Below are 12730 nucleotides of genomic sequence, written 5' to 3' on the forward strand. Positions count from 1 at the left end.
AGCAGAGAGCTGTATCAGAAGAGGAGCAGCCAGGACTAAAACCGGTGCCCATATGGGATGCCAGCACTGCAGGCAGAGGATTAACCTACTGCACCATGGCACTGGTCCACTCAGTATCCTTATTGAGGAACTATGTATTCATTAATCAAAGTGATATATAGTTAGAAAGATTATATCAGTCATGACCTTTATCTGATAGAAATATTCTTAAAAAGACTTGTATGAAATAATTTGTTGATGCCGATAAAAATTTGAATAAGATAAAATGTGGAAGGAAGGATAGCTATGAATGAATAAACATTTGTCATCTTTTTATCTACCACTTATCTATAATTATCTAAATATTGATCCATAATCTATCCACATATGTATGCTTACATCTAGATAGTATTATAGGAATGCCTGAGATTGTAATAATTATGTTGAAGAGGATTCTTGAACTATAATAGATATATTACATGGAAACCCAAAATAGAAACATGGCCAAGCTCAGAGTCAGATGAGAGGAGTGTGGTAAATAAAATCTTCCAAAGGTCATACCTAGGGAGGAAGGGAGTGTGGGAGTCTCAATAGCCTAGTATTTCTTATTTGGAGAAGAAAAACAACAAGGGTAAGAATATATTTTTATGGCAAAAGTACCAAATTAACTGTTTTTACATTATATATTACCATTAAAAAAGATAGTGATATGCCTCACATTGACCCCCCCAAAAGAAAGTGTGTTGGGGGTGATGGCACCAGAAAAGAGACTTAAAATATGGTGAAACATAAAACTAGCATAAATATTGTTAAACTAAAGGCCAGTGGATAATTACATATTAGATATAATTTTATTAGAAATAGGAAAGATAGTTTCACATTACCTAAAATAATATTTAAATAATGTTTTTAAAAAAAGGTAAAAAATGGCAGACACAATAGGCATCAACACAAAAATATTAAGTGTCTCTGTTAACATCTGATATGTGTAATATAATAATGAAGTTATTAAATATGATAAAGATATGATAAAGGTAGACACTATGTGTTTACACAATTTCTAAATTAAATATAACAAATTACATGCACCACTCAAAATATCAATTAATTATATAGTCAAAACTATCAAAAATTCAAACTGATAAGGAAATTAAATTTTAGAAGTGGAGAATTTAGTGTATTCTACTTTAATAATTAGGTAAGTACTGCAAGATAAATATGTATTAAAATTAAGTCAAGTTACTAGTAGCGTTAATACATATGATTTTTGTATGCATTATTTGACTAATATGTATGATTTGAATATATCAACCACACTCACTTTTGTTTTTCCATGGAGCATTTCCACACATGGCTGTTAAGGCAAAAGCAGTAAATTCTTTGCTACTCCAAAAAAAAAAAAAATACAAATAAAACTGACAACCATAAATTTCAGCACTCTTAAATATAATCAAGAAATTGAAGCACAATGTCCATCCACTGATGAATGAATAAAGAAAATGTATCACACATATGCACAGTGGATTACTATTCAGCAATTAAAAAGAGGACATCGTGCCATTTACAATAATGTATATGGAACTGGAGATCAATAGAGACAAGCCAATCACAGAAAGAGAAGTACTCACTTCATGATCTCACTTCTATGCAATAATATAAAAAGATCAATGTTATGTAGATAAATAGTATAATGAGGGTTCACAGAAGCTGTGGAGAGTAAAAGGGAGGAGATGTACTGAAAAGTATTTAATTGGTACCAGTTATGGTTCCATAGAGGAAAGAAATACTGTTGTGTTTCACAGTACGATATTATTGATAATGATAATTTATGGAATATTTCTCTAAAATGAGAAGAAATTATTTAGTATGTTCTCATCATTAAGAAATATTAAATATTTGAGAAGATGTATATGTTTACCCAAACTGGAAATTACAAAATAAGGACAGATATCAAACATCTCCCAATATCCCATAAACACGAAGAATTTTACATATCAGTGAAAACAAAAAAAAACATAAAATTTACATTGTTATTCAATGCATTCTTTTTTTTAGAAAAAAATTATTTTTTTAAGAGTTATAGAGAGGTAGAGACAGAGAGAGGTCTTCCATCTGCTGGTTCACTCCCCAGATGGCCACAATGGCCCGAACTGTGCTGATCTGAATCCAGGAGCCAGGAGCTTCTTCCAGGTATCCCATGTGGGTGCAGGGGCATGAGGACTTGGAGCATCTTCTGCTATCCCAAGCCATAGCAGAGAGCTGGATTGGAAGAGGAGCAGCCAGGACTAGAACCGGCACCCATATGGGATGCTAGCACTTCAGGCCAGGGCTTTAACCCACTGTGCTACAGCACTGGCCCTGAAAATGTTCTTAATACAATGCTTAAACCATTCACAAAATCATCTTCCCATCCTTGCTGTTTACTCATATCTCTGCTTGTTAATGCCCCTTTGAAATTAAATGAGAAGTCTGATCAGTTATTCTTGTGGATTATAAAATAAAAGTTGATATGGAAGGTAAACTACAGCATGACAGCTAACAAATTATAGTATAAGGATAAATTTATTCTCTAATACAAAAACACATTTCAGGGCCGGCGTCGCGGCTCACTAGGCTAATCCTCCGCCTAGTGGCGCTGGCACACCGGGTTCTAGTCCCGGTTGGGGCGCCGGATTCTGTCCCGGTTGCCCCTCTTCTAGGCCAGCTCTCTGCTGTGGCCAGGGAGTGCAGTGGAGGATGGCCCAGGTGCTTGGGCCCTGCACCCCATGGGAGACCAGGAAAAGCACCTGGCTCCTGGCTCCTGCCATCGGATCAGCGCGGTGCGCCGGCTGCAGCGTGCCGGCCACGGCGGCCATTGGAGGGTGAACCAACGGCAAAGGAAGACCTTTCTCTCTGTCTCTCTCTCTCACTGTCCACTCTGCCTGTCAAAAAAAAAAAAGAAAACACATTTCAGGACATCAAATTTTAGTGCTTAAAATGATTTCAATGAAAGCTTAAATGAATCTTCAAAAATATTTACAAGAAGGAAAATAAATTAATGGTCTTGGAATTAAGCCTGTGTCTTGCATATCAATTATGGGAGAATACGCAGATTACCTGATTTTTAATATTTTACACTTGAAGAGAGAATATTTTATGGATGATTTGAGGCTTTGCTGTTTGTATTATGCTATATAATATAGAAAAAATGATTAGTTGTTTGATTATGTAACACTGTTTCTAAGTGGCTGTGTAGATGGGAAAGCCATTCAAATTACCTGTCAGTGAATATAAAACATAAATTAAGTACATTGTGATAGCTTTATAACATTCAGAGGAAAAAGCAAAAAAAATTAAAAAGTAAGTTCATTCCTCTAATGCCACCAAGAATGGGCTAAGCCAAAGCTGGAAGCAAATAACTCAATCAAATATGTGTGTTATGTACGCAAGTACTTGAGTCACGGCTGCATTAGCAGGAAGCAGGAGCTAGAAGCAGCATCTGAATATTGCTCTCAGGTACTCCAAAATAAGACAGGATTTATAACTGGTGTTTTAGACAATAGGCTAAGTGCCTGCTCTCTGAAACAATTTTTAGTTTTATTTTTGAGTGAAAATTTCCAAGATACAGAAATCATGTTGATTATACAAAATATTATTTTTGAAATATTTAACAGTAAGTTCAAATGTATTATACTCAAATATACCATTTGATGTCAAACAAAATTTTTGACAGATGAGCAAATATATTCTACATATAATCATTACTTGGTGGATAATGACCACCAAATGAGCCATATTACATTTTTCATTGTTTAGGCAAAATTTGCCTTTGAAAACATGTCACTGAGAATGGGACAATATATTTCTTCAGTAAATTCATTCATGGATAGTGACAAAAAGGGGGGACAGTCATTCAAAATATTTATCCTATTTTTACTTTTATTTATATAAGGGGAAAATTTCATACATTTCAAAGGTATAGGATTTTATTTATTTATTTATTATTTGAGAGTTAGAGTTACAGAAAGAGGCAGAGAGAAAGGTCTTACATCTGCTGGTTCACTTCCCAAATGTTTGTCACTGCAGGAGATGGGCTTATCTGAAGCAAGAAGCCAGGAGTTTCTTCTGGGTCTCCCACATGGATGTCGGGGCCCAAGCACTTGAGCCATCCTCCACTGCTTTCCCAGGCCATTGGCAGAGGGCTTGATTAGAAGAGGTTCAGCTGAGACATGAGCCATTGCCCATATAGAATGCTGGGACTGCAGACAGAGGCTTAGGCTACTGCACCATGGTGCCGGCCCATAAATACAGTGTTAAGAGCAAAAATACTCATTCTTAACTCATTTTTAATTTTATTCAATACCTATCAAATTCTCTCTTCTATTGAGTCTCTTTTTATCTTTATTATGGATGTCAGTTCCCTGATTTTCCTTTATTCTATAAATCTATATAATCTTCTAGAGAATTCCCTTGTCCTGTCTTGTGGATATGCCAGCATGAAACATGCTCAAACCCTTACATGTGATTCCTTACATGTGACTTGAGGTCAGAATCAACTTTTTCCAATCCACTTTCATTATAAAGAATTGTATCTACTGGTTGTTCACTGTTCTTCCATAAGTCGCTAATGCATTTTAATTTTTTCATCAAATTTTGTCTTCCTACATATTTTTGTGCTACTAAGATCTCCAAATTCATATCCATCAGCAGAACAGCTTTCATCATTTATAAATGGAAATAAAAATAATTCAGTTTAATTTATTTTCCAATTTTTAATTTTTCTTAAAATGTGTATTTCTTTTTTCAAGCAGTCACTGAGGGAACCGGTAATCTCAGTATGAATATTCTCTCACATTGCAGTTCTGTCTTACCCAATATTGTCTAAATGTATCTCTCATTTATTGTCTTCAGTCTCATTATGCAGCTATAAGAGAGAAGCTAAGAATGGATAATCTATAGGGGCAAGAAATTTACTGTTTTTCAGTATGGATGCTAGAAAGTTCAATAGCATAGTGCTCACATCTGGCAAGGTTATTCTTATGTCATCTCATGAAAGGAGGTCATTATTGTTATGTCGCTTCATGAAAGAAGGCAGAAAGTTTGGAGAGCATGTTCAAAGGACAGAAAAGAAAGGAACTCAACTTACCACCTATCAGAAACCCACTGCTCTGAGAAAATCATTAATCCATTAATGACATAGTCACCTCTTAAAAATCTGAGGATTAAATTTCCTACAAATGAATTCTGGGGACACATTCAAACCAATCACTTATCTACTAAAACTATTTGTTTCTTTCCCTCAGTACTTTTTACCCATGTTTTAAAGAATCCTAAAGAGGAAACTTGCCTTAGTTCTTTTTATAATTTCATAATACTACCACTATGTTGATCTTTGCAATATAAATCTCATCTCAGTGATGTTTGTTGCTAAAGGAAACAGGTGGGAGTAGAGAACGTTTGGAAACCTAAGTATTGCAGACCTCAGATAATCTTGAAGATAAAAATGAGGTTTATGCATCACTCCTTGTATGCATAGTAATAAGGAGATTGTGAATAAAATTTTATTAATGAAAGTGACTTTAGTTAAATCATGTATAAGTGAGGTTTACTTTTTATAGTTTATACTTACTTTATAAAGTCCATTATCACAAAATTTTATGTTGATTACATAGATTTCAAAAAGTCTTTATAAAACTGGTTTATGATAAAACACAGTCATGTGAAAGCATAAATGTAATGCCAAAGCAAATAAGGCTCTAAATCAGGCTTCTTTAGCACTATTGCTCTTTTAGGAGGGATAATTATGTGCAAAGGGATATGCTCTTTACATTGTATGATACTTAGCATCATTTCATAGCCTCTACTACTGCTGGGCTACCACAAGCCAGTAGCCACCTGCTTTTGCAGGAATAGCTCCCGAAAATCATTCTAGACTTTGAACAGTGTTCTCTGAAGCCCATTAGCATCCACCCCTGAGAACCATTGCTGTTAGTGCAATGGAATTCTGGAACTCTCTACAATCAAAGAGAATCCTGTCCACAAGGCCAAGTTCTACCTTGGCAGAACTCATCATTTTTAATGTTATCTTCTATTTAGACTAGGTAATTGTTTTTATTGTTTTTTTGTGCTTATGTTTCTTACAGTGTACCTGGCCACTCTTTCTAGTGTTGGAATTTTTCATGGGGAGTAATTTTAGGAATTAAATAAGTCCTGAGAAATCAAGTGCTCTGTTAATTATAAGACTAATACAAAATACATTTACATTTTTATCCTCAGATTTTACAATACGCAGATTCTAAAATTTGGAAGGAATTTAAATTACAATGTGCGCCCAGTGTCGCGGCTCAATAGGCTAATCCTCCGCCTTGCAGCGCCAGCACACCGGGTTCTAGTCCCAGTTGGGGCGCCGGATTCTGTCCCGGTTGCCCCGCTTCCAGGCCAGCTCTCTGCTGTGGCCTGGGAGTGCAGTGGAGGATGGCCCAAGTCCTTGGGCCCTGCACCCCATGGCAGACCAGGAGAAGCACCTGGCTCCTGCCTTCAGATCAGCACGGTGCGCTGGCCGCAGCACGCCAGCCATGGCGGCCATTGGAGGGTGAACCAATGGCAAAGGAAGACCTTTCTCTCTGTCTCTCTCTCTCACTGTCCACTCTGCCTGTCAAAAACAAAACAAAACAAAAAAAATTACAATGTGCACTTGCTTTTTATCAATATAAAATAATTATTGATATTTGAAACTTTTTTTCTTCTCTAATCATTTTTGAGTGCTTTAGTACATATAATGTGTAGTGTAATATGCTACAAAATACTTATTATGGCAACGCAGTGACTATACGGTGATGATGATAAGATAAAATTTAAACATAGTAGCTTTTATATTTGGTTGAGTGAGCTAATGAACAAAATGTATTATGAAGAAAGACCTTGAATCAATTCAACTGTAAGAGTAGAGAAAACTTCATGAAATGTTTAAACATCCTGTAACCCTACTCAAGCCCTGTCTTTAAGGTTTCTCCATTTCATTCATTTTGAATATGACCAGCAGATCATCCTTTCTCAATTACATATTTCATTGCTTTCAAATTCTTAAAATATTTCACTCCACTAATATAAAGGTTTCAAATATATGTATTAAATATATTCAAACATATTTTGGCATTCTGTCATCTCAGACTCTATTTCAAAGATAATATTTTTAGATTTCATAACTAAGGCAATTTTAATATTTGAGAAAAACAGCAAACTGCATACACTTAAAACAATTTAAAAACATCATAAAGACAATCATGAGTGATTAATATTTGTCTTTTAGAACTGCTACCAGGTGCTTAGCAATAAATTTAGAATATTAATAAGACTGTGGATTCTTGCCATGAATTCAGAGAATTCTGAATACTGACACAAATAAACAAGGCGGCATGATAAGTTTTAAGTTCTTTATTCAGTGGGAGAAATGCATAAGGGAGGGAGTGCCCTATCTAAAAGCGAGAGGGAAATCTGGATTCATACTGAGCACCAGGAGCCAGCTATGTGGAGGGACATGCAGGCCAAGAAGCTTGGGGTGGGTGGCCCTAAGGCCACGTGCTCTGAAGGCTCAGAGCAGCAAGGGTCCACACTGGCTAAAGAGGGGAAAAAAAAGGGCCAGGGCCAGGGCCAGGCCCAGTGTTCCAGGCCTTTAATCCACTTCCAAAGGGGAGTGGTTAATTAGTCTGATTGGCACATGGATGCACTGGTGTGGTCAGGTAGGGGCATGAGGTCACACACGGGCATGGTGAAGGTGTTGTCTTCCAGCTCACAAACTTTATCAATTTTATCCTATATGCCTGCCTACAACAGAACCGCTAAATCTTTGTACTTGGTTCTTTATTGAACATCATTAATTTTTATAGATTTACATCTTGTATAACAAAATAGTTTCAGTTTCAATGGCAACATCTTGCTTGAAGTGCATTTATAACTGTATATTTAGTTTCCATGAACCATGGCATTATTAAAGGAAATATATTTAAACAACATATTATTCTTATTTTTTAAAAATCCTTTACATTTTTATTTGTTAAATATCTTTTTAATTATTAATGTAGAAAGAACAGATTTTATGCAATTTATAGGTACAAATACAGAAACAACCACAATTCCATCATTCCTCTGCTCCTCCTTACCCCCACTCCTCCATTCCTTTCTCTCCATAAGTTTTTGAATCTAAAATCGCCTTATACTATTTACAGTACAAGGAACAGTTCATGGAATTGCAGAATCAGCAGTCACAGTGGAGCTTGTTAACCTGCAGAAATTTAGGTTGTTCTCAAACAAATAAATCAGATCTACTTTCCACAAGATTCCCAGATACTTCACAGGCTTATGAAATAAACATTCTCCTAGACCATAACCAGTTTCTGCTTAAATAATGCACTGAAATGTTCTCATACTCTGACAAGAAAATAAAGCATGTTTTCTCTTTTTGTTTAGAAATACAACACAGCAATAAAGCAAGTTTGGAGAATGAAATTAAAGACAAATACAATGCATAAAGAATTCCAGGCCAGCAGCGTGGAGCTGCTACCAAGTGGGCTCCAGTCCTCGAGAGTGCCTCCGCGCAAGGCAAGGCTCGAACCAGGCTCTTCGCGGAGGGGCAGCGGCAGGAACCGGTGGAGGCCAGCGCACCGCGGGCTGCATGGACAGTGGTGGACGCCAGGCAGAGGCGGCGCTTCTCTCCAGGCACACATGGAGTCCCAGAGGCTGTGGCTCCAAGACCCACTGCCCTCGCTGCCCCTCCCCGCGCCGCCGCCTCCCTGGTCACCGCGCCCGGCGCGCCTGTGCCCAGACTGGCCCTCGCCCCTGCGCCCCGGCGGGGTGGCCACCGCCAGAGCAGGCGCGGGGGCAGGAACCGGCCTCCGTGATGAAGTTCAAGCCCAACAAGGCGCGGACCTAGGGCGATGCAGACTTCCGGAAGCGTCGGCGAGACTGGGCTTCAGAGCCAGCAACACTCGCTCCCAAGACCAGTGCGTTGTCCCAGGAGGAGGAGTGGAGCCCGGGAGGAGCCTGGCGGTGCTGCAGTGAGAGGTTTACCGGAGGCTGGAGTCGAGTGAAAATTAGGCAGACTCCTGGGCATATTTGAGAACCAAGCCCGAAAGCAGAGGACCTATGTTTGTGTTCTCACGGTCACCGCACTATCAGAAGACTGGGAAGACGCAATACAGAAAGGAAGAGACACTTGTCGAAAGCACAGGCTGTAGGCAAACTTCCCGGTGTCATAAACCTGTTTTTGCAGAATTCCTGCGAACACTAAAGCCAGGTTGTCCCCCACACAGTGCAAACGCCAGTCCCTTCCCTCCAGGATAATAATGCCTTGTCTGCGTGCCATCTGCTGTGAGATGGAACTGGGCAGACCTCTGCCACCACGTGCAGTCTCATGGTGGGGAGGGGGGACTTCATCTTCCTTAGCAAACCTCTGCATAATCCTTCTAAACTACCTGGATTTGCTATGCAGCGATTTCAAACAATTTTCATGTTTTTCACATGCCTTCAAATCTTCTTTAAAAAACCATTGTAAAATATTTAATAAGCCAAAACCATGTGGAAATATTTTAGATGTCTTCAATGCCCCCCATATTATTTTGGTTGTCATTTTTTTCACAGCAGTAATTTTTGTCCACTTAACATGAGCATCGTTTAATTTTCACATCTCATTATTGTGGGTATATTTTCCCCTTAATTTTTTTGTTATTCATATCATTAACATATTCAACAAATCCTTCTATAGTGAGAATTAGTGAAAAATACATTTGAAATTAAGGAAACCATCCTTCTCAAAACTTGATTCATAAAACCAAATCTGTAATTCTTAAATTTGAAATGTGGGCTGTTTATGTTTGGTTCAATAACTATTTTGACCCCCGTGGCTCTTTGGGGAATTTATCGACTCTGTCATCATAGCTGCCCTCATGGCACTAGATAGCTGACACAGCTGTTTCACAGGAAGCATCATTCTAAAGAGTTGGTGAATTTTAGGGAAATACTGTTAGCAAAATGCATGTATGAGTACATCACGAGAGTTATTTAGCACACTCAATCACCATTTCCCTGTATAATTGTTTTACATAGAATACTGCAAAATGCTATTTCCCTCTATGTAAATTAAGTAAAACATATTTTCAGTTTTTAGGTTTAGTGATGTGGCAGGGACTATTCCCCTAAGATAGAAAAATCATTGGCTAGGGGCTGGTGCTGTGGTGCAGCGGGTTAACACCCTGGCCTGAAGCGCCAGCATCCCATATGGGCATCAGTTCTATCCCAGCTGCTCCTCTTCTGATCCAGCTCTCTGCTATGGCCTGAGAAAGCAGTAAAAGATGGCCCAAGTCCTTGGGTCCCTGCACCCACATGGGAGACCCGGAAGAAGCTCCTGGCTCCTGGCTTCGGATTGGTACAGCTCTGGCCATTGCAGCCAATTGGGGAGTGAACCATCCGATGGAAGATACCTCTCTCTCTCTCTCTCTCTCTGCCTCCCCTCTCTCTCTGTGTAACTCTAACTTTCAAATAAATAAACAAATAAATTAAAAAAAGAAAAATCATTGGCTAAAGGCAGAAATGCTAGGGTCTTTCCAGTAGGGGCTTTCCAAGAACAAGGGGGTTGAGGGAATGTTCTGTTCCAAGAAAAGCCATCTTGCAACCTCAACAGTTTTTAATATACATATTTTCAGCCTTGCAACAATTATATAGGCAGTGCTGTAGCCCTAGAATATCTAATCAGAATATGTATAACCAAATATGTAAAAGAAAAGTCACAGTTGGTGCCCTGTTTTGTTCAGTGCCCAGTCTCTGGATACAAATCCTGTGGTTCTGCTGGCATAAAATAGGGAATAAAACCTGCTTCCTGCTAAGAGCCTTGATGGCCTGCTTCTCTGTCCAAGATTCCTGCTATAGTGGCACACCTTCCATGCTTACTAATAACTGGAGGATTGGGGTCTGACCTTGTACCCAGCCATGATGACTGCACTGCAGTGGAGAAACGCGGCCTTCTGCTGTTCAGTTGTTACAGACAAGGGCTGCTCAGATCTCATTTTTCTAGGTGGTCAAAAGGTTCTATTTGTCATATAACTAACTTGTGAGGCACCAAGACATACCTGACCTTAGGATCATCCTCACGTGCCTTTATCCATAGTCAAAGTATCCCATCTAGACCACAAGAGTACTTTGTGGGAGACTTCTGCACTGCCCTACCAGGTCAGAAAGGAAGGGAGAAAAAAGCCTCTGAGTAAGGTGTGTGGCGGGTGAGGGTAGGATCACTTTTATGTAGACTTCAGCTTTTTAAATTGATTTGCAGATGCAGTAGAAACTGCCCAACATTGTGTTTTTATAAACATGACCTTTTCCAACCAGCTACCTGCCACCCATGTTCTGTCAAGCACACCATCGTAGAAATCAGCAAAACTGAATGGGGAAATGATCGTTGTACCCACTGAATAATTTTGCATGGTTTCATTTAAGATAATTGGTAAGAATCTTAACACTTTACATTTGGAAACTTCAAATAAAAATAGAAGTAAAATTTAAAAGAAGCGTAATAATTTAAAAGGTTAATCTTTTTTTTAACTTTTACTTATGACTATAAATTTCCAAAGTACAGCTTTTACAATGGCTTTTCCCCCCATAACTTCCCTACCACCTGCAACCCTCCCCTCTCCCACTCCCTCTCCCCTTCCATTACATCAAGATTCATTTTTTTTTTTGACAGGCAGAGTGGACAGTGAGAGAGAGAGACAGAGAGAAAGGTCTTCCTTTGCCGTTGGTTCACCCTCCAATGGCCGCCATGGCTGGTGCGCTGCGGCCAGCGCACCACACTGACCTGATGGCAGGAGCCAGGTACTTATCCTGGTCTCCCATGGGATGCAGGGCCCAAGACTTGGGCCATCCTCCACTGCACTCCCTGGCCACAGCAGAGAGCTGGCCTGGAAGAGGGGCAACCAGGACAGAATCCGGCACCCTGACCAGGACTAGAACCCGGTGTGCCGGTGCCGCAAGGTGGAGGATTAGCCTAGTGAGCCACAGCACCGGCCCAAGATTCATTTTCAATTATCTTTATTTACAGAAGATCAACTTAGTATATATTAAGTAAAGCTTTCAACAGTTTGAACCCACACAAAAACACAAAGTGAAAAATACTATTTGAGTACTAATTATAGCATTAAATCACAATGTACAGCACATTAAGGACAGAGATCTTACATGAGGAGTAAGTGCACAGTGACTCCTGTTGTTGACTTAACAAATTGACACACTTACTTATGGTGTCAGTAATCACCCTAGGCTCTTGTCATGAGTTGCCAAGGCTATGGAGGCCTTTTGAGTTTGCCGACTCTGATCATATTTAAACATGGTCATAGTCAAAGTGGAAGTTCTCTCCTCCCTTCAGAGAAAGGTACCTCCTTCTAAAAGGTTAATCATTAATCACTAAAAGGATATGAAGATTTAGCTTTTAAAAATATAGTATGAAATTCCATAAAATATTATTCTAGAAATAAAATAAGATTTAATAGTTGATTGAAATAATTTAATGGACTGTATAATAAGTATGTTAGTTAAATAATGATGAGTATTATTGCTGAGTATTATGCTGAAAAAATAATTTTTAAAAAATCATTTATTATTTTATTGATTTGAAAATCAGACAGAAGGAGATCTCCCATCCTATTTTTCACTCATCAAAATACATAACCTATTATTAACTATAAACTATTTATGTTAAAATGCCACAAAGTAGTAATAATGCCTCAAA

The 12730-nt window shown here is 38.6% G+C and overlaps 1 protein-coding gene across 2 annotated transcripts in view; it reads left to right on the forward strand.

Annotated features, from left to right (window-relative positions):
* LOC138846971 (uncharacterized) overlaps window positions 1–11760 on the forward strand; it is a 68526-nt gene extending 56766 nt beyond the window's left edge. The window contains exon 4 of one of the 2 annotated variants that reach the window (XM_070064328.1): window positions 8425–11760. In XM_070064328.1, coding sequence (XP_069920429.1) covers window positions 8425–9015 — 591 coding nt within the window. In that variant the 3' untranslated portion in view covers window positions 9016–11760. The remainder of the gene's footprint in view (window positions 1–8424) is intronic. The other variant, XM_070064327.1, reaches the window with a different exon arrangement.
* Window positions 11761–12730: the final 970 nt, after the last annotated feature.

Source organism: Oryctolagus cuniculus, chromosome 19 (genome assembly GCF_964237555.1).
Source record: "Oryctolagus cuniculus chromosome 19, mOryCun1.1, whole genome shotgun sequence".
In the NCBI taxonomy this organism is placed as follows: domain Eukaryota; kingdom Metazoa; phylum Chordata; class Mammalia; order Lagomorpha; family Leporidae; genus Oryctolagus; species Oryctolagus cuniculus.